General features: G+C 27.1%; 1 protein-coding gene and 1 long non-coding RNA gene across 4 annotated transcripts; one reads left to right on the top strand and one right to left on the bottom strand.

The window, feature by feature from the left end:
- Window positions 1–52: 52 nt before the first annotated feature.
- LOC114132040 (sodium-dependent dopamine transporter-like) lies at window positions 53–27,778 on the bottom strand. 3 transcript variants are annotated; one of them, XM_050206520.1, is made up of 16 exons: window positions 19,256–19,348; window positions 19,000–19,171; window positions 12,692–13,144; window positions 12,351–12,608; window positions 12,133–12,267; window positions 9,588–9,912; window positions 6,606–6,739; window positions 6,308–6,447; window positions 6,125–6,228; window positions 5,882–6,006; window positions 5,639–5,751; window positions 5,332–5,472; window positions 5,122–5,221; window positions 4,945–5,045; window positions 2,396–2,563; window positions 53–2,291 (listed from the first exon to the last, which is right to left on the bottom strand). In XM_050206520.1, exons 3-16 carry the CDS (start codon window positions 13,128–13,130, stop codon window positions 2,190–2,192), a joined length of 2,385 nt encoding a protein of 794 aa, XP_050062477.1. In that variant the 5' UTR covers window positions 13,131–13,144; window positions 19,000–19,171; window positions 19,256–19,348; the 3' UTR covers window positions 53–2,189. The 3 variants fall into 3 exon arrangements, with proteins under 3 accessions (XP_050062477.1, XP_050062476.1, XP_027853216.2); XM_050206519.1 differs by lacking the exons at window positions 19,000–19,171; window positions 19,256–19,348 and adding an exon at window positions 27,606–27,778; XM_027997415.2 differs by having other exon boundaries at window positions 19,000–19,499.
- On the top strand, window positions 19,224–27,817 carry LOC126552051 (uncharacterized). Its single transcript, XR_007605907.1, has 3 exons — window positions 19,224–19,316; window positions 19,595–19,702; window positions 27,730–27,817. It is a non-coding gene; the product is annotated as an uncharacterized LOC126552051 (long non-coding RNA).

The following is a 27,817-nucleotide window of genomic DNA, read 5'->3' as shown; positions in this document are numbered from 1 at the left end:
ACTGGAAACACCACTTCAACATCAATCGGGTTTCAAAATAACAAACAAGTACTTCCGATGTTTAATAATGTTTATTTTATATTTTAATAATAACGTAAATTTTAAGGGTATAAAGATACGAATAAATTGTGATACATATAAATTATAAATTATAATATAGTATATAATGATAATGGCATCTAAAAGAATACTAAAATCTACAGATAAATTAACTGCGTAAGATTAATTAATTGTTTTTCCATTTAGCAACCTAACCTGAGGATTCTTACAACAACATATTTAATTTGATAATTTGAGTCTAGTATACTGTGATAAATTGTCAAACAGTATTTCTTAATTGGTTTAAGTAAATAACGTAAGGAATTCCATTTGACAAAGTCTTTTTGTATCTAATATCTAATTTGTTATACATTTATATTATAATATGTAATATAATATTAAATTGTATTATGTTAACATTAAATTATAAGTTCTTATAAATTATTATATCAAATAGTAAATACATAAATAGGTAACTGTTAAATAGTAAATTATACATATATAGGTATTAAATGTAACAAACGGTTGGTTTATAATATAAAGTTATTATTTTTACGTAACTAATTTAATTTTTTTTTGACACAACTTTATGCGATAAACAACAAACATTGTATAAGATATTCTATTAGGTATATATATACGTACTACAGAGATGTAATTATCCCAATAATTACTCTTATTTAATTTAATTTGTTTTCTAATACTTTATTAAATAACGAATAATTTTGACAAGGTTAAAAAAGTTAGTTCGATAATAAAAATTAGGGTTTTTTGACATCATAAAGATTTATAGACTGCGCGTGAACTGTTACAATTTTAAATAAACTTTAAATTAACATTTTTGTGAAAAATAAATAAATTGTAGGTATACATATAATTCCATAATGGCATAATATGTATTTATATAGTATATAATATTAAATATGGTATTTTGTTATAAATATTACGTTACTTAGATAATTTTACATCATGTTTTACTCGATCACTTAAGTCAATTATTAACAGATAATAATAACCGAGATATGGAATATTTTAAACTTACCTAAATATTATGTAATAGGTATAACAAACATAAAAGTGATTAATAAAATAGCTACTTCTATTTATTTTTAATTAAAGGTAGGTAGTAACAGTGTAACAAATATAATAATTGTACTGTTAATTTGACACGATTATTGATTTATACATTTCCTTATAAGCGTGTGCAATGTGCATATGTATAATATGTGTTTGTGTGTTCGCGTGTTTAGGGTATCTGTGTGTGGCATTCATCGCTAATGACAATATCGTATCGTTTTAACAACTATACACTACATAAATATTACAATATTATAATATCATATAATAAACACGTATACAATAATAGTTATAATATCGATTGGTAATATATCTGTTGAGTGTATAAAAAAATAATTTGCTGAGTTGAGTACTTATATATAATATATTGATAATATAAAGATTATTGATAAATTTAAACATTTATGTAGTACATATCAAGTTAAGTAAGACGTTTTATACAACTTCAAACTTGGCAGTTTTGCATAACAATGTATAATATACAGAGCGCCCAATAATGTTGTAAGATTCTGTCTCATACATGTATAATAGAATATCCGTTACTTAACTTTAAAACAACATTTAAAACATTATTGAACTCACTGACAAAAATGTATACACATAATATAATAATAGATACGTAATAATATTGTTGCAAATGCTAAATTGTACATGTGATATAAATATTAAACACTACTTACTAAGTGCAGTGTACTTAGTGCCAAAAGTGATTTTTCGTATTAAATTAGTCTACCAATTAACGATGTTTATAACGTATACTATAACGTTTATTAGGTTTACACTTATATGTTCCATCTAATTATAATATGAGATTCATAAAATAAGTTATGTATGTGGTGCGTGTGCATAATTTACGATTCTGTTAAAATGTATTATTATACAGTGTTTATTGTACATTATCGTACTTACCTAACTATTGTATAATTTGTTCTGTTTTTTTTTTTATGTATATATAATATATATATATTGGCCAATAGCAAAAATGTATTATTAATTAATGGAACACAAAGCGATATAAATATCATTTATGTATAAAAAAAAAAAACCGCAATACATTTAAATGATGAGTTATACTATACATAGAGCCAGTGTTTAAGACGAAATCTAGTGCATTCGCCATTATTCTTTTCCGTCGATTCGAGCTCATTCAACGGCGTGATGTTATAAGCCAATCTCTATATTAAACCATGACAACGAAGCAATTTTTAATTCGTGAAGACAATTATTAAACATATAGTCATGTGTTATAACGTGCGTATTTGCGTGATGTAAATATTACCTTTTTGAACGAACCGCTTGCTCTGCACATTTGCACTATTGCCATACCAGGTATCATGAGTATCGACGAAAAAGCTAGGGTCCATCCCAGCCATTCAGCCCATTCTGGATACATGTAACCATTATAGCTTAACGGTTGGTGATCAATCAAAGCAAAAGTCACTACACCCTAAAAAAAAAAAAATGAGCATCGTACGATTTTTAAAATGATTTTTATTATTAAACGTTGTTTTAATTACCCGTGTGACTATATCCTCAGTTAATTATCAACGTTTTTATACGATTTAAATAATTTAATGAGTTTATAGATAAATTCATGTTTTACCTATTTGTTTTATAATCCAGCGCCACGGTCGTGGCGCGAGCTAAGTAAAAAAAATAAAAGCGGCGGCACGACAGTGTATATTATCTCGAAGCAGGAGTTTCACATTAAAACCGTGTAAATTTCGGTGTTTTTTGTCAGATGAGATAATTAATTATCTACTGAATCAATTTATACCTAGTAAATTGCAAAACATGAGGAAAATCATGCAGATGATCCTTTTGTAAAAATCATAAAAATCGTACTGTTAGAAATTAAGTTATCAAAGGAAACGTGAAACATTTTTAATGAAAAATTATATTGAAATCTGGAATCACGGCGGCCGCTTCTCGCGTTGTCGTGCCGACCGGGAATAAACACTAATATATGATATGTTAAATAAACATTAATATAATTAATATTAATTAATATATTTATTATTATTTAGGTATAAATGATAAAAATTGGTGATATCAAAACAAAAACCCTCCGTCTAACTCCGTGTAAAAATTAGCTAAGTAAAAAAAAAAAGAAAAAAATCAAAAAAAAAAATCATTGTATAACCAAAACTTTTTTCGCTTCATATAGAATTTATAAAACCAGTAATTTCAAAGCACTATAAAGATGTGATATCATAAATAAATGCTAAGTAAACTGAATTTAAGTATATTTAGTCTGTTTCGATAATTATTTACTTGGCGAGGAATTTTTACTTCATACGATACAATGATACAATATAAGAACCGTGGCGCTGGATGAATAATTAGACAATAAGACATTATAAATTAAAAATATTACAGTTAACATTTCTATACTAATCAAAATAATACTCTACAACCAATAATAACACTTTACACTGTATACTCTATATTAATACTAAAATTTCCTCGCCAAGTAAATAAATTATCGAAACAGACTAAATATACTTAAATTCAGTTTACTTAGCATTTATTTATGATATCACATCTTTATAGTGCTTTGAAATTACTGGTTTTATAAATTCTATATGAAGCGAAAAAAGTTTTGGTTATACAATGATTTTTTTTTTTTGATTTTTTTCTTCTTTTTTTTACTTAGCTAATTTTTACACGGAGTTAGACGGAGGGTTTTTGTTTTGATATGTATATTGTTAAATATTTTAAGAGAAATTTATCCAGTTCTGTCTACTTTGGACTCAACGTTTTTCAATCCTAGTTTTTTCAACGACATTTATTAAATATTATCTATTTTTTAATTTTCTTGATTTATACCAATTATTTATTTAAGTATTTTAGACATCACCATACGATAATAATAATAGTATTTTAGACAGAGGGCACAATATTATTTCCGAAAATGATGCCCAATTTTTATTAAATACCTATTGAATTATTAAAATTATTTTAATTTTAAATCGAATCAGCATAACAATAGCAGTTTTGACAGATTTATACTTCTTTGAATTGCGCATAAATTTATCCCATATTACAAATAAAGTGTCAACGGAAAAACTGTTTTCATCTTCTTGCCAAAAACTACTTATATTTTATTTATCTATTAAAATTTAAAACTCTTAGAATATGTATTGTTAATAATTTCGATAAAATATTTAAACATTATTATTTAATGTTTACATAATATTAAAAGGAATAAAACATATTTCAGACGGATATTGTTCACATCGCCATCATTAAAATTCACTACTAAGGTTAAGCAATACGTTTTATTATTATTTATTACATAGGTAGTGTTATTTAAAGAATATTCGATTCGATTTAAATAGAAAACAATACTTTCAGACATTACACAATATATTATATATAATATTACGTTTTCAATTTAGTGTACAAAAAAATATCATTACGTATTTCCATTGCAAATTTGCAACTTAAATTTACTAATTTAAACCTTTAGATTCTATATAATTTAGAACGTAATAAATTGTTATGAAATTCTAAAACACAACCGTCACCAAATATACTTTAGGTGCTTTACTTAATTGTTTGTATACAGTATTTAGCAATATGTAATCGAATTGCTTGCCAAATGAACAACATAGCTCTCTGATATTCACGTGCCAACCAATCGATATTATATATACTGTTCGTTTACAATAGTAGCCCTATAGTCGATATTTTAATTAGTAATTCCCGAATTCAACATGCACACCTATAATATAATGCTTGCACATTAATTAAACCTAAAGTTACGTGTATGTGTTGTAAAATCACAACGAATATTAAACGTTGTATTATATTTTCTAAACTCACTATAATGAACATTGGGCTGACGAATTTCCAACATAATCGCCAATATAAACCGGGACGGTGGCCGATCATGCTCTCCACGTCGTCACAAAATTTCTCCAAACCTAAACAGTCGACGTAGAAAAAAAAGGTTAATCTCTAAAATGTTGATTGACTTTAAATCAAACATAATATGTTTACCATAAAACCACGATACGGCTATGCATTCGAATAACGCCGAACACAGCAGAGATATACCAGCAGCATACGTGTCCAACAAATGAAGCATATAAATGCCACCCTAAATTAAACACACACGTGCGAGTGTAAAATATCGTTCGTGTAAAACATTGTAACAGACGTTTTGAATCAGTACATAATAATAATAATATGATGGTTATAATAGTTTACCGGTGTCACATTTATCAGAGCCACGCAAAACGATATACCTATGACTGCAAACGTGAAACGTTCGCGGGGCCATTTACGGTTCTTAAAGAAGCCACTAAATTCGTCCATCAGTCCAGTAATGACGCATTCTAATCCACCCATCTAAACGAAACACAAACATATATATATCTACATGCAAATATATGTGCGTATAGTGTACAACGACAAAATATTAGGGATGTTTTATATACCGTCTAACAACAATTAATGTCACTCGGGTATTTATTTTACAGAGGTACAGATAAATAACATGATATTTAAATTTTACCGCCGAATCGATTCCCAGCGTGATGGACATGAAAAAAAACAACATGGCCCAGATATTCGAACCGGGCAACGTTGCTACAGCTTCGGGATAAACTTGAAACACCAGACCAGGACCTAAACAAATCACGATGATAATAATATATATTATAATAACACTATAGGTCGTATATTATATTATAGTATGTAGGTAACGTTTCGCTATGGCTTCAAATCTAAAAACGCCAATATGCGCCGCATAACTCACCCTCGGTGGCTACTGAACTTATGGGCTTATGTTGTTTGTGCGACATGAAACCCAAATAAGTGAATATAACAAAACCGGAAAAGAAACTGGTGAAGCAGTTGACGGCCGTCGTGATCAAGCAGTCGCTATGTATAGAGAAAGTACAAATTTTATGCAATTTTATTATACAAACTCATATATATTATTAGATAAACACACACCCGAACGGGATTCGTTTATTTATCGTAGTATTTAGGTACTTACGTGTAACAATTGTTTTTTATATTGTTGTATGATGCGTATGACAAGTGAACCCCGAACCCGGCTCCTACCGAATAAAATATCTGAACGGCTGCGTCCACCCACACCTGACGACAAAACAATCGACTCATATTATAGTACAACACGCCTAAACACGAAGTAAATATTCAAATTAATATATGTTACTTGTGTATCTAAAAGGCGGTACAGTTCGGGCTGTAAATAATAGGTTATGCCGGTTAGCGAGCCAGGTAACATGAGACCTCTAATCAACAAGATTGTCAATACTAAATACGGTAACGTAGCCGTGCCCCAAACGACGATTCCTGAAAATTTATATTCGCACGATATAATATTTTATTTAAATTTCAAATAACGCAATATTGCAGCGTATCGATTGCGATACGCGTGGTCGAATAATATGAGGTAAAAATGATCGGTCGTCGTGCGAGTTGCTTAATATTATTGCGTTGCGATTACTTACCGGATGACTTGACACCTTTGAACAAGCTCAAGTACAGCATAACGTACACGATGAACACGCACAATGCCAGTTGCCATTTTGGATAACCCAGTTCGTTGAGACCGTCGCTCATTTGCATGCCGAGCACGCCACGGCTTTGAAAAATAAAATATTTATTATAACGTAATATACGACGTGCAAAGCACAGATCGACATCTAAGAAAAAATTTAATACGGATTTATAATACACGTTCAAATCGACAATTTGGTATTTTAATCGATAATCGCAGAGAGTTGTGTAAGTAATTATTATGATAGCGACTAAAAATATAGGCGAAGACCTAAGAGGAGGATACTTGGAGAAGGATGTAACATGTGTTAAAAATTTAACTTAATAAGTTAACTTGAGGTTTGTGATACGTATATTTGCCATTCGGGAATAGGAAAATAATCGAATATAGAAATAAATTTAATAGAAAAATAATCTACATGCGGATGGAGATTGATGTGTGTGGATTCTAGATTTCCATACTTGGCAATCGATAATATAATGTATGTCTGAATGTCAACGATAAAAATTGTTGAATTTAGATGGAATTTAAGCAATAATTATATACTCTATAGGTACAAGCGTATTAAAAATAAACGTAACGAAATTATTTTATTATGCGGAGCTGTTGTTTTAATATATTATACCTTGGCTTATTGACGATTTTCTTAATAAAAATTATATCTATATAATAATTTATATCATAACCATCCCGATAAATTGAACATTTTTGGAATAATGCCAATTTTTAATATTTTCGTTGCTCAATAAAATAATTTAGTCAAATAAAGAGTAAAAGTAAAATGTATATTAAATAAAATTATATACACTTTAAACTAATTATTTAATTAAATTCTTCGATTGAATTCCAGACAGTTTTAAAATAAACGTTAAATAAGTAATGAAATACTATGTATATAAAAATGTCCCCAAAAATTATAGATATATCTATGTTTAAGCGTTTATAATTTCTACATTTTGTACATGAAACAAAATTGTTTTATACGTAAGCTACTTAACTAAGTACATAATAATAAAATTATTTTGTTTTATTTAGCAGGGACATTTTATGCGCATATTATGATTTAATAAATGATAGCATTTTCGTATTCAAATAGAGTACCTAATTATAAATATTAAGTTAAAAAATGACAGATAGTCTGGAAAATTAACTTTTTCGTAAAAAAATATTATCAATTTATTACCGAAAATTGCATATATCAAGCAAAAATAAACTAAAAAAAAAAAAATCTTAATTTTAGAATTATGAAATAACTTAATAAATCTATAACCATGTTTCAATATTTCCAGATACAGTTTCAATAAGAATAGTATTTTATAACAATTGTAGCATGATGTTATTTCAGGTATACCTATTTCATTTATATATTATATGAAACGATATGAACTCGTAAAATCTGAAAATAATATATATTGAATTGTTTAACATCTATTTGTTCTATATAAAACCTGAAAGGTAAAAAAAAGTAACGTAACTAACGTTTAAAATAAATTCGTTAACGCCTAAGATAAGATTACCAATTACGATATATCAGATATCAATATTGGAAAGATTTTAAAATAAAATAAATACATATTATATAATATATACTTTAAAATTTAAATCGTTTTCAAAAATATTTTTAGCTTAATTTTTTTATCTAATCGGCAATTTATGAGAAAATCTAATTATATACATATATTTTTTATTGTTTATTCTAAAAAGAAAAGGAACGATAAAAAAAAATATGACTTTTATAACTTCAGACTTCATGAGACTCTATAAAATCGGTTCCAAATACTTGTAAGTAACTCATTCAATTATACACGACCTCGATTACTTATTCTTAGAATTTAATAATTTGTGGAGTATTTAAAACTTTCAATGCGTCTGCAAGGATTCCATCGAACGATGCATAATCTACGCCATTTGTTTATTTATTCAATAATGATATTTCACTATAAACGCATGAATTTCAAGTGTTAGATTTTTTCATTTTAATTTCTAGATTTTCATATAATTCATGACTCGAATCCGTTAGCGTGGAAATACGTCAACACGTGCGACGCGTTATTGTACCGTAACAATCCCTCAGTAAACTGACTAATTTAAAACAATTTTCTCATTTCGTAATTATAAATCGAAAAATCTGTCCAGTAATATAAATAATTCATCTCCTATTTTATTAAATTTTGAAAATTCAAAAACCATTTATCAATATTGTCATGTTAATGTATAGGAACTGTTATGAAAAAACTAACGAGTCATATAATATTAATCAAGTATAACAAGACCATTTGTATAAATAACTACTATAAGGACGATCGGGACGTATAAAAATAAATCGAATATAATTTAAATACAATAATTTGTGCGGCATTCGTATATTTCATGATTTAGATCAAATGTTTCAACAGATACTTAGTTGGTTAAACTAACTCGAGGATATTTGATTTAGTGAATAAATTATTAAAAAGATATAAATATTATACGTTGAGCGTGCTTTGGTGTTAAATAGAATTATCACTTGAGTGTTGCATCTCATGCTTTTTAAACAATTACACGATTTGGGGAAAAACTGACTAAACTTTAGTTCTGTCATTTGGAATTAAATTCAAATTAAGTTGATATAGTTACATTTTAGACTTTGAAAAGTTTGTTTGGGCTGAATAAACAAATTTTATATAAAGTTTACGAATAACCTTTCTTGGTCGGTAAAAAGTAATGACTGTTGTTAAAAAGAATACAATTTTAACAGTTTTAGACACACAAATCCTACACGAAGTCCTGAGTTTAAAATAATCGTGTGTATAACGCTATAATGACGGGAGAAGTAGGACTGAAAATATACAATATATACGTATTTTACAAGTATAAGCAATCTAGGCTGATAACGAACCTTTTTATGTAATATAAATGGATAAAAAACTGAAATAAGTAAATAATGTATTACTGGAAATATTCAGCCGCCGGTGAACTTTGGTTGTTGAAATTACTGCCTGTAGCCGAAATACCATCGGACATTGACAGTAAAGTCCCGTTTGCGTGCGTCCTGGGCAAATAATTGTGAACATGATATGACTGGTTAAAAGCCGATTCCCAATCATCTTTTTGTTCAACGCAAGTGTCTGTGTTCCAAGTATTGTTACAGTGTACCCACGGCAACTGTCCCGAGCTACTGGTTGTACTCATTGCCAAAAAGTACAGCGACCAACCGATAATAACGTTATAGTAAAACGATACATAAAACGCTACCAGTACAGCACAAAATCCAACTCCTGAGATATAAATTTTCAATTAATATCTAAATCAAAGACATTAAAATAATATTTTTTATTTTTTATTTTAACAAACCAAAAAATCAATGGTACAACTGTTCAAGGATAACAATTATATTTTCTAACCCTTTTTTAAAAAAAAAAGTTTGATTCCGATAATTATTAAGTAAAATATGCGCATAACATTATGATAAATGATTATACATAATTATGTAAAATTGATTAATATGATTAAAAATTTAGTACAAATTTACGACCGTAAAATAAATTCGCTGGTATGATTAAAAACCCAATAATATAATTAATAAGTAATAATAAACTGTTTATCTAACAAACAATATCATCGTTAATTCGATCAAAATCTAGAAAATTACATTATTATTTTACAAGAATATTATATTATTATTTTATCATTTTAATTGAGTTACTATTATAATATCTTCAGCGATCTCTAGAGGACTAGATAACAAATTAGTATAATTACTTTATAAAAATATCTATGTTACTTTAAAACTAAAGATATAATGTTAAAACATTGCTATCTAATCTCTATCGAAAGTACCTACACAAGGGTATTTTTTTTATGGCAGAGGTGTAGGTATGTACTTTTTATTTACTTTTAATAGCAAACGCAACAACGAATTATTCTTTTTTTTTGAAAGAGAGAGAAAAATAATAGATAAGTACTTAAGAGTCGTTTTATTTTTAGTGTTTAAACGAAAGTTATGAGTAATTTTACACATTGAATAGTTTAATTTCAACATTAAACATTTGATTGTGTATAATATAGAGGCTTACCATATCACTATGACTCATTATTACCCATTATGGTTTGGAATTTATATGATAGTTTCGTAACTTCTTTTTATTATCTATTAATAAATTATAATATTCTAATAAAACGTTTAAGTTATGTTATTAATTTTAATGTTTTTCATTACCCTATTCGATAAAAAAAATTATTCATTCGACAAAATAAAAAAAAAACAAGGCGAAATGTGTACCATTTATTTACCTTTTAAAATACTCAAATCGGCCTTTTTTAATACAATTTTTTAACTTAAATGAGTTTTCTATAGAAAATACAACATGAAAAATAATGATTTATTCAAATGGTTTTTATTCAAAAACCTAACCTAGTAGATAATAATAACAATTTTCAATATACTTATTCAAATCAATTAAAACTTTTCTTCAGGAAAATTTCTAGATAATTTAAAATAACGAATATTCAGAAAATTCGGACAAACCTCAAGCCATAATATTCACAACATTATCAGTAAAATACTTTATGATTACCTACTTCCAAATATATTGTGTACGGTTCATTAGAAAAGTTTTTGACTGTTCAACAATCAAATTAAAAAATTATGTTACACGTGTAAATTGAATAGTGTAATAATATTTACTAACTACGTTAAATAATTATAATTATAAATTAATTAATGTAATTAGAATATTATACGAGTCTTATAAACTTATTTTAACTATAAAAAGCTTACATTTTCTTGTTTTATATATAATAAAGTTAATTGTTGAATGATGTTTAGAATTTGACTTGAGTATACTTTAGACATATTTTAGTACTATAACCTTAATAGGATGTTACACTCGCATAATATGATGTCTCCGTCTTATACGAACATACATCATACCAAATTAATTTTTTGTAGAAATGATATTGTGTTATTTTTAATTTTAGAGAAAACTGACCTATTATCAAACTTAAAGGCAAAAACATAATCTGTTATCTCTCGTCGACTTTTTTTAAATAAATAAACATATTTTAGAAAAGCTTACTTAAAAATGTCTTTAAGTCTTTTAAATAGAAAATTAAAAATAAATCATTACTATTGTTTAAATTTATATTTTGTCGGTATTTTACAATATTTTAATTTAAAGCAAGTTATGAGTATATAATACATAACATTAAATTATGAAAACGCTCATAACTTGCTTAAATATTAAAATATTGTAAAATACCGACAAAATATAAATTTAAACAATAGTAATGATTTATTTTTAATTTTCTATTTAAAAGACTTTAAGACATTTTTAAGTAAGCTTTTCTAAAATATGTTTATTTATTATATATGTAAAGTATTATATTATAAGTATATCTATTCTTTAAACGTCATTTCAATATAAATAATAAAAAAAAAATTTTTTATCATTGTACCATTTTATTTTAATTTAGGTTAAAAACTATTTACCATTTACCTTTAAAAAGAGGGCATACATTCTTCCACACACTTATTGGTCCCTGTCTATTATATTGGCCTAATATGAGTTCCATGTAAAATAAGGGGACCGCGCCGAATATCAACATTAAAAAGTACGGTATTAAAAATGCTCCTGTAACACAATAATTAGCAATAAAAGTATTAAGACAATTATTTTCGTTGGTAATTATTTCATTATCATTTTTAATTTCAAACCTCCTCCATTTCTGTAACAAAGATACGGAAATCGCCAAATATTCGCCAAATCTACTGCAAATCCAATAATAGATAGTAAGAAATCTGCATTTCTTTCCCAAGTTTCCCTTTCAGGGTCATTGATATTAGTGTTTCGATTTTCTTTACAATCTACTTCGTCCACTATTGATACTACAGCGGTAGACTCCGAAATTATTTTTGGGTTCTTTTTAGCATCGTCTGATGTTTTAGCCAGTAACAACCGTATTTCAGTATTTTCTAAATTAATTAAATTTAAATAATATATAAATATATATATATAATGAAATATTAGTTTAGAAATAAACGCTTGAAATACTCACTTTTTTTTTTTACTTCTACCTCTTTCTTGTTTTGTTTTCTGAGCATTTTCTTTCGCACTTGTCTATCTTCATCTAGATCCTCTTCATCTTCATCGTCGTCGTCTTCTATATCATGACTTTTATTGCCACTTCTATTATCAACCTGTTGGTGTAGCTCCTGTTTGTCACTATAATCGTCTTGATCGTCGTCCTGGTCATAGTACTGATCGTTCTCAGTGTCCGTCTTGTTATGACGCTTACGCCAATGGCGTTTATTATTACTCGACATAGTACTCGGAGTCGATTTGAAAAATTGTCGAAATTTATCTATTGTCGGAACCCATAACATTTTAATGCCACCCCTTCCAACACCACCATCCTCGTTATCACTGTCCACAACTTCGACGCTGGTCACGCCGTTATTGAACATCGCCGATGTCTTCGCTGCAATACTAGTCATGTTTGAAGTCGTCCCTTAAATAATTTAACATTTAAAAATAATTTAATATGTAATAATAATATGTCAAGTGACAATATATGCACATTAATCACGAAGGGGGTAATGGTATTTTTACGGGATAGAGGAGCGCGAATCGGCGCTGAGAACACTGACGATCGTATTATAATTTAATAATGGAGATGCGCGAGAACATCATGCTTCCTTTACAGGGGTCGGACTGATGATGGAGAGTAATATGTCTTAAATATTTTTTAAATTTTATTATTCCGGTCGTCGTCGGCGGCGACGGATTCCCGAGATTCCACAACCCCGACCCCGTCGCAGATATGAGTAGAGGGATATCCCATTCCGCTTCCATCGATATCCCTTAAAAGGTATGTGCGGCACACTCTATATACCTTTTACACAGATACGCACACTCGGGCACGCGGCCACACATACACACACGCACACGCGCGCACACACGCGCACACACATACACACATACACTTATAAGTGATTCGAGGAGACACCGACGGCGTTTATTGCTTCTCGGCGGTCGCTAATGATTGTTCAACGAGGCATATTGGCTCTGGGGGGGTGAAACGCAGGGACAAAAGTTGAAAGGGCGAGAGGCTAGAGAGGAAGGAAAAAATAAGTAGAAGAATGCGGCGGCGGCATGAGCTGCGCGGGCAAGTCAAATACCTAAACGTGCACGAATCATCACCAATGATGATTACCGTCCATTCCCCTCTATATACGTTTATGATATATATATATTACTCAATATACTTCATATATACTTCTTACACCCCCTCCTGTCACAAAAACCGTACTTCTATACTATATACGAGAGTGGTGCTATATATTATTAGTGCTTTCTCTACTAACTATAATGTGGTGCCGTATATGTTCCCTCTCGGTGACGACGTCCTTGGCATTTTTATGCCGACGGGTAACGCGCGGGGACCGGCGACGTTTTATATTAAATACGCATACACCGTCATCATCAACGATGTCGACCGATGATATCGAAGTCGCCAATAGAGCACAGTCTACAATAACCACACTACTGTAATGGTTTTATAATATATACATATTATATTTGTTACAGAAAAATGCTCAACGAAAATGAATAATTTAGAAATAAATTTTATATTCGTGTGGGCGTCTGGCGCTTGGTATTTGATATCATTGTGTCGACTGGTATCCAAGAAAGTAAAATATGCGGCATTTACATTATGTGCTAGACACCTTTGTATGTAACGATTTATCTATCTATATTTGTTTTTAGTCAGAGCATAATAATTATTAAAAAAAAAACATGTAATAAAAGGATTGAAAAAATCAACCAAAAATAATTAAGAATACTTATAAAAACCTTATGGTTAGGTTATATATGTTTTTTAATTGTTTATAATTTTTATTAAAAAGTTTGAAAAATTATGCCTTATCAATGTACAATAGTGCTTATATAATAGACACTTGTATGTCTTAATCTGTCAAAAATAAGTGTAAAATATTTTTGTTTTTTTTTTTTTACTGCTCTTAATATTGTTCAACTAATATATTATAATATTTTTGGCTCCGTACAGAATCTATAATGTATAATGTGCATAAATGAATATATTATGTGCGCAAAAAGCAATAAAATTAATAATAAATTCATTTTAATAAAGTATAAGTATATTATAATTCGTATGAGACAGCTGAGTAATATTAAAAATGCCTAGGTATAGCTGTAAATTTCACATACCGATATGCGATAATATGACATAATATAGTACCTATATTACTAAATGGAGTATAAATAGTATAATATATTATTATACGTATCAATGTGTTTTACATAATTATTACAATTAGTTTATATTATTATTTATGACCACTAATAGATTTTTTAAATTCAATACAAATTAATTGTACCTATATTAAAATAACTACTTAAGCAATCATTGATCTTTAAACACATTAAGTATTGACATTCAGCACATAAAACAAATTGCAATAATCTGTTTATCGTTTATTTTTTTTTTAAATGTAAACAATCATAATTAATGTTTGGTAATCTTATATAAAATAATTCTCAAAGATAACAACATGTGCAACATTAATTAGAATAGTAGGCACTAACGTTATGATATTAAATTATATAGTTAACCTCCCTGCTACTAACAATAAATTCTCAACAAAACTATAAAAATCAGAACCAAAATCTGTAAAAAAAATGTTAAAGATAACAAATAATTCTTCAACTATAGAATTTATATACTCAACGTGTATTTTTATGCAACACTATTATCGTATTTTAATTGTACATAAATTATTTATTGAACATATTATGAGGAAACAATCTCGGTGGAAATTATCACATAAAAAAAAAAAAAAACTATATTTTTGCCGAATGATTTAATAAGATTGAATTTTAACGAAAAATGTTTATGGAAATATTTAAAAAATACTTTTATGACTAACAAGTTTTTGATTAACTATAACATGTATAAATATATACGTATAAAATTATAATATCGATGATTCCTTTATAAGTTAAAAACCATTATCTTATTAAAACTTTATAAATTTTAAATGAACACGTGCCACGAGTGTATATTATTAATAACAAAAACGAAAATTAGAAACTCGCTCTGGTAATCTGATTTATATAATATTTGTAGTAATATTAGCATTTAGTAGGTTTCAAGTATATTAAACCTTGACATTGAGTACCTCTACCTATATATTCAATGATAAATCGTTCTATACGAAAAACTTATTTTGTTCATAGTTTATAATTAATTTATCTGGTTATGTTTCTGAGGATAGTTTATTCTATATGTACCATTAATTTAATTTATATTTTATATTATCATTAATATTGTCTTAATTCAGTTAACTAATTTTAGTTAAAAACATTGAATACAACTATAATTATAAATCAATAGCGCCGATTCACTTACGAAAGTGTTTTGGGAATAATGTTTGATCTCTCCTCTGACTAGACCAATTAGATCACTTTTTACTAAAAACACTTTCTTAATCTTAAAGATTGGAGAAAATTATTTATTCAAAAACTGAATATAGCAGAGAAAAATAAATAAATGAAAGCACACATCATTATATAACATCACTACACTCAGAATATAAAAATCAAACTCGAATGAAAAAAATCTACGGCTACAAATGAACTGATGGTATAGGTAAGTACTACATTTTAGTACATAATTTGGTAACCTGTTCTAAATTGTTATTATAATATATATTTGATTTGATTTTTAATATAACATAATTTTTTCTGTAAATTCATGATTTTGTGAAATGAATAAACATTTTTTTTCCTATAGAACTTCAACAGTAAATTGAAGAAATATCAAATAAGAAGCTAACTTTATAGACGAATAAAGTATTACAATTAAATTCCAAGATGAGACCTATAGTTTATTAATTTATTAATTTGTGTGTCACAAATCAAACTTTAAAAAACATCCTGACAATTCATAAAAACTATTGTGATTTAATACATACTGACTTTCTTTTGAATTATTATATTATTAATATATTTGCAATAAATATTAAAATATTATGAATGAACTGATTTCATTTTATAAAAAATACTAACAAGGTACTTCTCTCCGAAATCTTATCTTTTATGACATTACAATAATATTATATCACAAATTGACTTAATAGAAGTAGAATTACACTATCAAATATCATTATACACATTAAAATTTGTGACTGTGTATAATATACTATACAACAGACGTTCTCAAACTGTGGGTTGCGATTATATTTTTAGAGGATCACGTTATATTTTTAAATAGTAAATTTTTTTGAAAATGTGTTTCTATAACATAACTCCGTGTTTCTATTTATTTTCATTGATGTTCAAATTCAGTTTTGTTATAAATTTTTTTCTGCGAGTGTAACAATTACGAGTTTACGGAGCAAATTTATATTGTCAAACTCACTGCATTTCAAACTAACCAATATTGAAGTGGATATCAATGCGCAGTAATGAAAAATAAGAAACTATCCTTCACATTAAAATTTAAACACACACTTTTTTTGCTAACTAAATAAAATAATCATAAGACTTCCTGAATAAAAATTTAAAAATAAAATGAACTGTTTTAATATGTATTTTTTATTTTTTATCGTAAACGACTCATATACGAAACAGAAAAAATGTGGTCATTGATAACATTATTATTAAATGGTGAGTCTTCAAAATTTATAAAAATTCTAAAATGAGTTGTACCATAAAAAAAACTCTGCTAACAGTATAGATAATATATGGGGTAAAAATATTATTTTATAATTTTTTTAAGGAAAAATGTTACTAAAAATTCATAGTTGAGATGTACAAAATTTATAATCGATATTTAACAAACCAATTAAATTTTTTAATGCCTTTCAGCGTGTACAATTGTATAGAATCTAAATATGTTTCATATTTTTATTATATTCATTTATACAAATTTAAATTTTTTTTAAAACAATTTTATCTAAGTTTTTCAATCGAATTTTATTGTAACATACTATTACTTCCTCCTGAATACCTAATCAAAAATATTTGAAAAAAATTAATAATTTATTTAAACCATTATTTTTATGATTATAAACAAATATTTAGTGAAACAGAGTTCAATAAATATAATTATTTTGTAATATATTTATAATATACGTATAAAGTACATAACTTAATATAAATACATAATCGACTCCAATTTTTCTTATAATAATTAATTGCTTAAATTTCTTTTTTTAATTTTTAAGAATATTTATCTTAGGCGTAGCCTGTATAGTGATACAAATTTCTTTGTTTACGAATAAAATTACCCTTCTCCATTTTAAATTATCAAGGACATGATTTTTATCGTATATATTGATGTATACTTGTATGAATAAAAATTCAAATAAATAGTTTCTGATTAAACTTTAAATACTATAAATAATAGTCGATGAAAATAAATTTAGAGATAGGTATAGGGGCTATGTCATATCATGCCTATGACGATTTAAAAATTATTGTGATTAATATATTAATTTATTACAATTTTATAATTTATAAATATTACCTTGTTATTAGGCTAAAATCTATTGCATTTGTTTTATATTTTATATAAATCCATTATTATGGGCTAGCATCTTTAGTAAACAAATTGTAATAAATCAATCTTTTAGATTTTAATATTTGATTTAGATACGTCAACGTTTCAAAATGTTAAATCTAGCAAATAACTTACAATAAATATGGATGTTTGCAGTTTGAAAAAAAGTTTATGTCGACACAGGATATTTATTGAATAGTTTAAAAACCCAAATATTTGAAAATATAATCGTTATAAGATATTGCTTACTTCGGAGTTCCAATTTATACCTTAGGACAATAATAGGACAATAAATACCTACTAGAATCTGTATAAATAGATATTTAAATGTTTAACCTGTGATCATATTATTTGAACTATTTGTTATCAACAATTACATAACGTATGTACCTAGTTAACCTTTCATATTATGCTTTATTGACTATGAATAACTTAAATTTGTAACATTGTATCTACAATTTCAATGTTAAAGTTAACATTTTTTATAATTTTAAAGTCAACTTATTAACGTTTCAATAAAACTATAGGAATCTTATTATTCATTTAACTACCTGTGTATCTGTATAATCAAGCAATTATTTTAAAATAAAATACTTTAATATTTTATTTTATTTTTGATGTTTCAATGAATTCTTGTAAAATTAATCTTTAATAAAACCTTTTACCTGTAGAATAATATTTCTAGAAAGAATTTAAATTCCTGTATTTGTTTGATTTGTTTAATAATTCGTTAATTTTAATTTTATATATATATAATACGGAATGTTCATCATACTTACACAACAGCGATTTATAGGCATGCAATCTTGTATGCACAGTTATATTCGTTTGAAATAAGAAAGAAAACTTTCAAGCCAACGTAGATGATATCAATTGACGTCATAAAAGTTCTGGGATTAACTGATCAATCAATCAACATTCGATAATAATTTTAAACACGATAATGAATCACTGTCGACATAACATAATACTTATTATTAATGAAGTCGTCGAAGCGCATAGTCCGTTAAATGTTTTAAATCAAATTCACTTTACAAGTAATGAAGTAAGTTTTTGAACGTCTACAATTCGATGGTCTAGTGCACAAATACGTATGGTAAGTGCCAATATTCATGAAATTATTCAGATACTTAGTTGACAAAAATTAGTTATCAGTGGTTATAAATAGTAACGTTGCATGTCGGAACAATGAAAACAAGTAAGTTTACATGATACAACAAACATAAAACATAACTGTACCTACGCAGAGATCACATATAAGGATTTTTACTAAACAATTGAATTAGTCACCCGAAAATCTCATATGGTCATAACCTTATGTTAAAGACTGAACTTCCGTTTGCCTAATAATATGTAATGCACAAATAATTACAGACAAACAAAAGATTGTCGTCCTCTGTTCAATATTCATAGACAAGAGACGAATTTCACATTCCTGAAAATCTACATGAAACGATTGGGCAATTATCAAAATATCAAAAAGTATAAATTTATTTAATGTAAATACAATGTTAACTTAATTTTATCTAATAACCTTGTAGTCTATGCGCAAATATTCAAAATAACTAATAAGCGATTCTAAATTATATTATAATACTAAAATATTTTATCTATAAATGTGCTGTCATGTGCTTGAGAAAAGAATATTATGAATAATTATCCGATTTACCAAATTATCCAATCAATATAAAAGGATAAAAAATATTATTATTATTATTTTGTGGGTAAACATTCTAATATAAGTAGTTAACAGTACCCTTAATATAGACTGTAGAGTAATAATAATAATATAACTTCATGTGGCTAGTTGTATCTATTTCCACAATTTATTACAATAAGACAATTCAAAAATCCAAGTATATCAATTTAATAAATATATATCAATTAAAAGTCTTGGATAAAGTAGACTACAGAAAATGACCCACCTTAACAAAGTTAAAATGTCTATATAGGTATAGGTATGCACATTATACATATTATATATGTATAATTCTTTTTTAAACTGATAATCTGTTAAATACTACTAATTGCTCTACTATGATAAAAATTGAAATGATGCTCCTGGGAAAATGTTTATTTATTTTTAAATGTATAGTATAATCACGCTTCAATTAAAAACTATAGTAATTAGTAGCATTTATGAAATTAATTTTTAACTGATAAATCATCATATTCAAAGAACGATTTTATGAGTTTGACTTCTAGGATTCGTAAAAAAACATTTAAACCGTGTAAGTGACTAACTACTACTCTACTACAAAAGAATGTATGAATAACGATTTTCAAGTTCATTTTATAAACTAGCTAGTGAATATAGTGGATAGACATAGGTAGTTGCGAATATGAGTATACAGTATGTCCCAAAAGTCCCGTATCACCCTTAATATCTCCATGTAAAATCACTATATTTAAACGCGGTTTTTTTTACAGTACTAAGTATGAAAATTCTGATTGAATGGCATAAAATTCATTTTTTTTTTTTTTTTAATTCAAAAATTTTCAAAAAATTTTTTTACGCATTTAAGAATTTAAAATTTTTAAGATAGCCATTTTGTTGAACATATTTTTTAAAACAGTTCAAAAAAAAAAATACTAAAATTAAATAAAAATTGACCAAGTTAGAGCAAGTTATGTTTTTGAATAATTGGTAAAAAAATCAATTATTGTTTCACATTTCAATAATGAAATATCTAATTTCAACACACGACAATACTTTTGCATTCCTAATTAAAGTTTTGATTTGAATAGAAATAAAAATAGCCGTGTTATATCGTTTGCTGAACAGTGAAACTGGTTACCTATTTTTAAGTATTTTAATTATCATGAAGTGAACCTAAAGTTACGGTATTGGATAATTTTGGAGCTACAGCTACACTTCCAAGAATGTTGATACTTGATGATATTATCTACGTTTGTAACACTTTGAGATCTACCTGACTTATTTCGTTCATTGACATTACCTATGAGTTAAAATTAAGTTATTAAAAAAATTATGAAATCAATAAAATAATTCAATAATAGGTACACAGCTTAACACTCACTACCTAATATTTACGTGATATTTAGCTTATTGTAGGAAAAAATTAATTTCTTAGACATATGTACAGTGGACACCACGTCACTTATAAGACTTATGGATATAAGGTTCAGTCGCTTATTAGACTAACTCGTCTGAAATGGTTCGGACGTATCCAAATACCAAAATTTGCAACTTTATTATAAATTTGAGAATAATGCAATTTTACCTGTTACCAAAAATCGAGACATTAATCTGTTGATAACATTGTACGATGGTTTTTTACGATCAGGATACTCAATTCCATAACTATGAGCAGCTTGTCTATGACTTTATGAATTATAACTGTAAGATTATGTCCAATACCGTAACTTTAGGTTCACTTCATGATAATTAAAATACTTAAAAATAGGTAACCAGTTTCACTGTTCAGCAAACGATATAACACGGCTATTTTTATTTCTATTCAAATCAAAACTTTAATTAGGAATGCAAAAGTATTGTCGTGTGTTGAAATTAGATATTTCATTATTGAAATGTGAAACAATAATTGATTTTTTTACCAATTATTCAAAAACATAACTTGCTCTAACTTGGTCAATTTTTATTTAATTTTAGTATTTTTTTTTTTGAACTGTTTTAAAAAATATGTTCAACAAAATGGCTATCTTAAAAATTTTAAATTCTTAAATGCGTAAAAAAATTTTTTGAAAATTTTTGAATTAAAAAAAAAAAAAAATGAATTTTATGCCATTCAATCAGAATTTTCATACTTAGTACTGTAAAAAAAACCGCGTTTAAATATAGTGATTTTACATGGAGATATTAAGGGTGATACGGGACTTTTGGGACATACTGTATAATTATATCCTTGTTATAAATATTTTCTTCTCATACCATAATTTTCTAAAACTTAAAAATTTATTAAAAAATAAAATAAAACCCACAAACACAAAAAAAAATTATATGCACTATAGGCAAGTCAATAATACAAATATAATATACAGTTTAGTTTTCCTCTGTGATTTTGTTATAATCATATATGATGATAGTAATATTTAACATAGACATACTATAGTATTGCAGACTACAACTATTGTGCTTTAATTCTACTATTTAGTTGTGTTTGCCAATTCATAATAATCGAGGTCTTCCGCTGATAACTTTTAAACTGAAAATTGTTTGAATTGTTGTTAAACCTAATACATACTACTATAACTATGTACAATACCATGGATAACATTTTTAATAAATAATTAATGTATATAATATTATACTTTTAGCGATACATATTGATATAATACATTCAAAATATTAAACATCGACGTACAAAATAATAATTATTATTGCGATGATGAAATTGAAGTAAATTATTTATTGTTTTTAACGCTACTGTAAAAATAACAATACTTTGATTCGTGGAATGAAATAGACAAACATAACCCAACCTAACCATTAAATCCAATAATTTAAACCCCAGAATAATGATTAAAAAAAACCTTATTGAAATCAGATAAGAATATAATTTACAAATTATCATTGAAAGTATAGTGTAGCGTTTATAAAATATCGTATTGATCCGATCATTATATGAAGATATTACCAATATATATTATATTATATTATACCTACCATAGATACATACTTCGATTATGTATATTTTTTTTTCGTCAAAATTAGACGCTTATAATAATAACAAATAATGTGACCTCTGCAACAATATAATACAGGGTGATTTACCAAATATGCCCATTGTCCGTCCCCATTTTTACATTTAATAACGAATTTATTCAAATTCTGATTTTTAGAATGCATAAAATATATACTTTAACACCATATTTCCAAATTCTTGAGATTTTTTATACTACGTAAGGGTTATATTATTGTTATATCCTTATGTTTACTGTAAATTATCGAGTGGATGAGTTTTGATGAACATTTTGATGTAGATTAAAATTCGAATTACCTAGTAGTTTTTTAAGTATTTATAAAACGTTTATATTAAAAACATAGAACTCTTTAAAAAAGGTATAAAATAGTTGGATTTATAGAATTTTATTATACTTGGACCATTTTTACAAATGTTGATACAGACAAAAATTAATTACTAAAACTTTCAAATCGCGGTAGTCTTCAAATCTTCCAAACTCATTATAATGGACCTATTATCCTTAGTAAGTACACACAATTAAGTAACTCAAAAGTAACACTTTTAAATTTTGATTGTGATGTGTCAATATTTTCAAAAGATTTATTAGCTAAATAATTTTTCGTTTTAAAAACAAAATTTTGTATCTTCATGAGACACTCCTTAAGTTGTACAAAAAAAAAATGTTTAAAAATATGGTTTTAGAGTACCTATACTTAAAAATTCTAAATATCAAATTTTGAACAATTAAAATATTGCGAAGAAAAAAGGGATAAGCGCGTGGTTGGTGAATCGTCCTGTATATTACATGCGAATCTAATAAAATGGAACATAAAAATATATCTATTTTTTATTATTTTTTTTTAACATCAAACACTACAAACGGCATGGTACGTGTATCGGAGTTGTGTATATTATTATTATTATGAATCCTGTGTAAAGGATCGTATATTATAATACATTTACGCCACGTGCGGGTATGGTATACCTATGTCCTATGTATATATATAATATAATACGCATCAGCCCGCGGCTAGTACTTACAGTAGGCCGCGGCAATTCGTATATTATATTATAATATATATATGCGCCAGCATCATTTTGACGTATGTATTTAAGACCGTATTATTATTATCATCATCGTCGACGTCGTCGTCGTCGAAATCGTTTCGCATTAAATTGTCGCCCGTGTACCACCAGCTACACCCTATTACGATATGTGTGTGTGGTGCATATTATATTATAATAATGTTATACCGTATATTATAATATTGATCAAACACAACACACATATCACGCAGCCCGGGGTGTTGACAAATCGTTTTTCTATTATTATTTTTATTGTCATCCACACAATATTTTCATTTATTTTTATTATATTTTATTTTAATTATGCTTTGCCGTCACCCCGTGTACGTCGAGCGAACCTTATAAGTATACCTACAACTACACCTCCCTCCGTATTATTATTATACGGTGGAACCTCGTAAGTCGAACCTCAATAAGTCGAAAACCACGATAAGCCGAATTGCCGAAAAAAATTCCGCTCCCTTGCGAAAACCTGGATTACTCGAAAGAAAAACTATATAGATCGAGCATTCTGCGAATATACAGACGGTATTATAGACATATAATGACGGATTATTTTAAAAACATTTGTCTAATCCGCTTAAATACTATTGATAATAGCACGTGCTCTCAAATTCTAAGTCAAAGTAACAAATTATAAAGTTGTAAGACTGTACACATGTTTTATTATATTTTTTTCGTGGTAATTTAAATAAACTATACAATCACATTTTTTACATTGTATATTATAATGATTATAAAAACTTTAAATACACAGCTATACGTAGCTTTAAGTCGAATTTTTTTTTCTAAAACCTCGATAAGTCGAAAAAATTTCATTTCCCTTGAAATTCTACTTATCGAAGTCCCACTATACTGTAGGTACCTATATATTATAATAGAGTATAGCGGCTACACACATGTAAATCGCGATGATGTTACAGCGAGACTTCTATTTAACAAAAAGTCTCGTGTTGCGGGTTCTCAAAAATAATTTATTTTGAACAGAAAATTTCGTCGTGTGGAAGTCTCACCGCTCGTATATTATATTATTTTAATATTATTATACACCAATACCCGCCGAGCGTACCCTACGTAGGTATGATACGACGCGAATTAATATGTCATGTCGTACGCTTCTTGGTGTGGGTTTTATAAAACACGCGTTGTACAAACACACGGTAAAGCACCGCGATTTCGGGCATATATATACGTTGTTTTTACGCATTATACAGATATCGCAGAGTTCTGTGCGGTATAGGCACATAACAATATTACACACACGCCGAAGCTGGTTTATATAAATATATATGGACGCGAATGTTATTCACGTTTGTGACACGTAAGCCGACCAGCAATCACCGGCAGTGTTCATAATCGAAAATCGCCGTGGGGCACATTTCAAACATAATAATGCACGTGCGTACGGGGGGGTGAGAGATGGATATTAAAATATATATAAACCAATACTCGGTAACGTATTACGTGTGCACGGCGGAGGAGTCGTGTGTATAGCTGTGCATCGTTCTGATAATCGCGGAACGCTCGCGCGCGCGTGTATACACACACACATTATAATAAGAGACAAAACAATATCATCGCTCGGCAGCGGTAAAAAAAAAAAAATGAAAAAAATAAAAAACCTTTGCCATAACATCAACATGTGTATACAGTGGTGCATAGTAGGTATATTATATTATAATATTATGATATTGTGCTGTACGCACACGGCGCTGCTGAAATTATTATTAATAATAATACGCCTATATTATCGTATACGTGTGTATATATAGACGTATAATACTATACATAGTTACGCGGTACGCACTAATATACAATACTATGAAAACGACGACGACCCTTCGTTATGATTTAAACGTTATAATACACAGCGTAAACAATATATTATGCATTTTTATATTTTTATAACGTTATATTGCGACTTGTCGTAAAAGTACGCTGCAGATACCCCACGCGCGGAATACCTTTACGTGGATATCGTTTTTTATTCGACCTTTCCGCGGCCTACCTGCACGGCTTAGAATTGCCTGTCGAGTTGCGTTAACTTTGAAAAAACGATTATAAATCGAAAACCTTTAATTACTTACGTGCCGTATAGGTACTTATAAAAATCGGCGATAAACTAACTGCAGATAACTAGGTACTATATAGTCGAGGTTCGATGTGAAATTTTAAAAATAAAATACAACAGCGTAATACCTAAGCATACGTAAATGTAAGTTCAAAAAAAAAAAAAAAACAACAACAATAATTATTCAGTAAGTATTTTATAACGCAATATAGTGGAATTTTCGAATTTTTTTTTCCCGTGTTTTAAATTATCTTCGAATTAAAAACATTTTTCCGGGAAAATGCAGATAGGTATTATTATATTAGATTCAAAACCACTTTTAACGTTAGGCTTATTATTGGTAAAACTTTACCTATAAAACAAAACTTTAACACATTGTGTATGGATTTGTATAAATAAGAACTTGTTAATCCTAAATACCATAAATATATATAAAATATGAATATGAAATTAACATAACTTATTATCATGTATAATATTTATTTTGTGTAAATTGTGAACATTTTAAATATTATTTTGTTTTTATCTAATAAATTTGTAACACGTAGAAAATTTAAATAATAATATTATTAATTATTAGTCCATCGTCATAAATATCAATAGCTTAATTGGTAAATACATGCGATACAACTAGGCTGATTAAATTAAATAATAACGTTAAAATAAATAAAAACAAAATATGATTTAATGAACTCAGACATATTTTTTTTTTATTTCTAAAAACTAGTCAGTTTAGTTACCGAAAATGTACACACAATTGTATTTAAAAATATTAATGAAATGTTTTAAAAATTAACAGAGAGACTGTCACTTTAAAAAAGTATGGTTTGTAGGTACTATTTTAACTTCGCTCATTTTATTATAAAATATTTCTATAGTTATTTTTAATTTAATTTAAATTATAAATTAAAAAATAATAGTTAGACATGTAATTATGTGAAACCCTAACAGTATAAGGTTAAACTAAAATAATCTATATTAATTACGAATTTTATAGAAATAAAAATCGGATATAAGATTTTAATTGTTGTTTAATAAAAAATAAATTTATTAATTATTATTAAATTTAACTATATTTTATAACTAATTTGAAAATAGGAATTATTGAAATTTTTGATACCCTTTTTTATTCAAAATATGTTTACGCACACCTTATTAAAGTTTTATCAAATACTATATCAGAACTATTAATCAAATCTAAAATTCTAAGTTTGATGAAAATCATTATTTCGTATTGTTTTAATTCATTTAAAATCGATTATTAAACGTATATGTGATAAATCAACAATTATCAACAAAATGTTTCTACGATTAAAGTACAATAGCGTCAAACAATATATAAAAAGTTTAATCGAGTCACCTATTTAAACTATATAATGTTGTTTAATGAAGAGTCAATTATTTTTTTTTAATGATAGATTGGTTAATTATTTACACATAATTAAAATATTCACTAAGAAATAATAATTGGCATCGAGAGCTATATCTATGTTATTTATTCAATCGTGTTAAAAAAAAAAAAAAAATCAAAATAATTTCGTTATATATTTTAATCACTTACCTAGTCGGAAATTATGAATGCGTCACAATGCCACAATGGTATAGTATGATATAATGATTTGCCTTTTGAATGTATATTAATCAAAATTTAATAAGCGCTGTTACTTTTAAATCTACTGTTAAAGTGCATTATTCCAGAGACGACCGCCCCATACGAGTTACGGCGACGGAAAGAACACCCAGACACCCAATAGCAACCAAGTTTACTTTGCG

Source organism: Aphis gossypii, chromosome X (genome assembly GCF_020184175.1).
Source record: "Aphis gossypii isolate Hap1 chromosome X, ASM2018417v2, whole genome shotgun sequence".
Classification (NCBI taxonomy): domain Eukaryota; kingdom Metazoa; phylum Arthropoda; class Insecta; order Hemiptera; family Aphididae; genus Aphis; species Aphis gossypii.
The sequence above is the reverse complement of the archived record's forward strand: the minus strand, read 5'-3'. Positions and strand labels throughout refer to the sequence as shown.

Bases quoted from the DNA above. Each gene is read 5' to 3' on its own strand.
- LOC114132040 (XM_050206519.1), bottom strand. From the start codon at position 13,130: ATGACTAGTATTGCAGCGAAGACATCGGCGATGTTCAATAACGGCGTG. The intron at 6,448-6,605 runs GTAAGTAATCGC...ATAAATTTTCAG, and splicing joins CAAAGGTGTCAAGTCATCCG to GAATCGTCGTTTGGGGCACG. The intron at 5,222-5,331 runs GTAAACTATTAT...TGTTTAATTTAG, and splicing joins CTCTGATAAATGTGACACCG to GGTGGCATTTATATGCTTCA.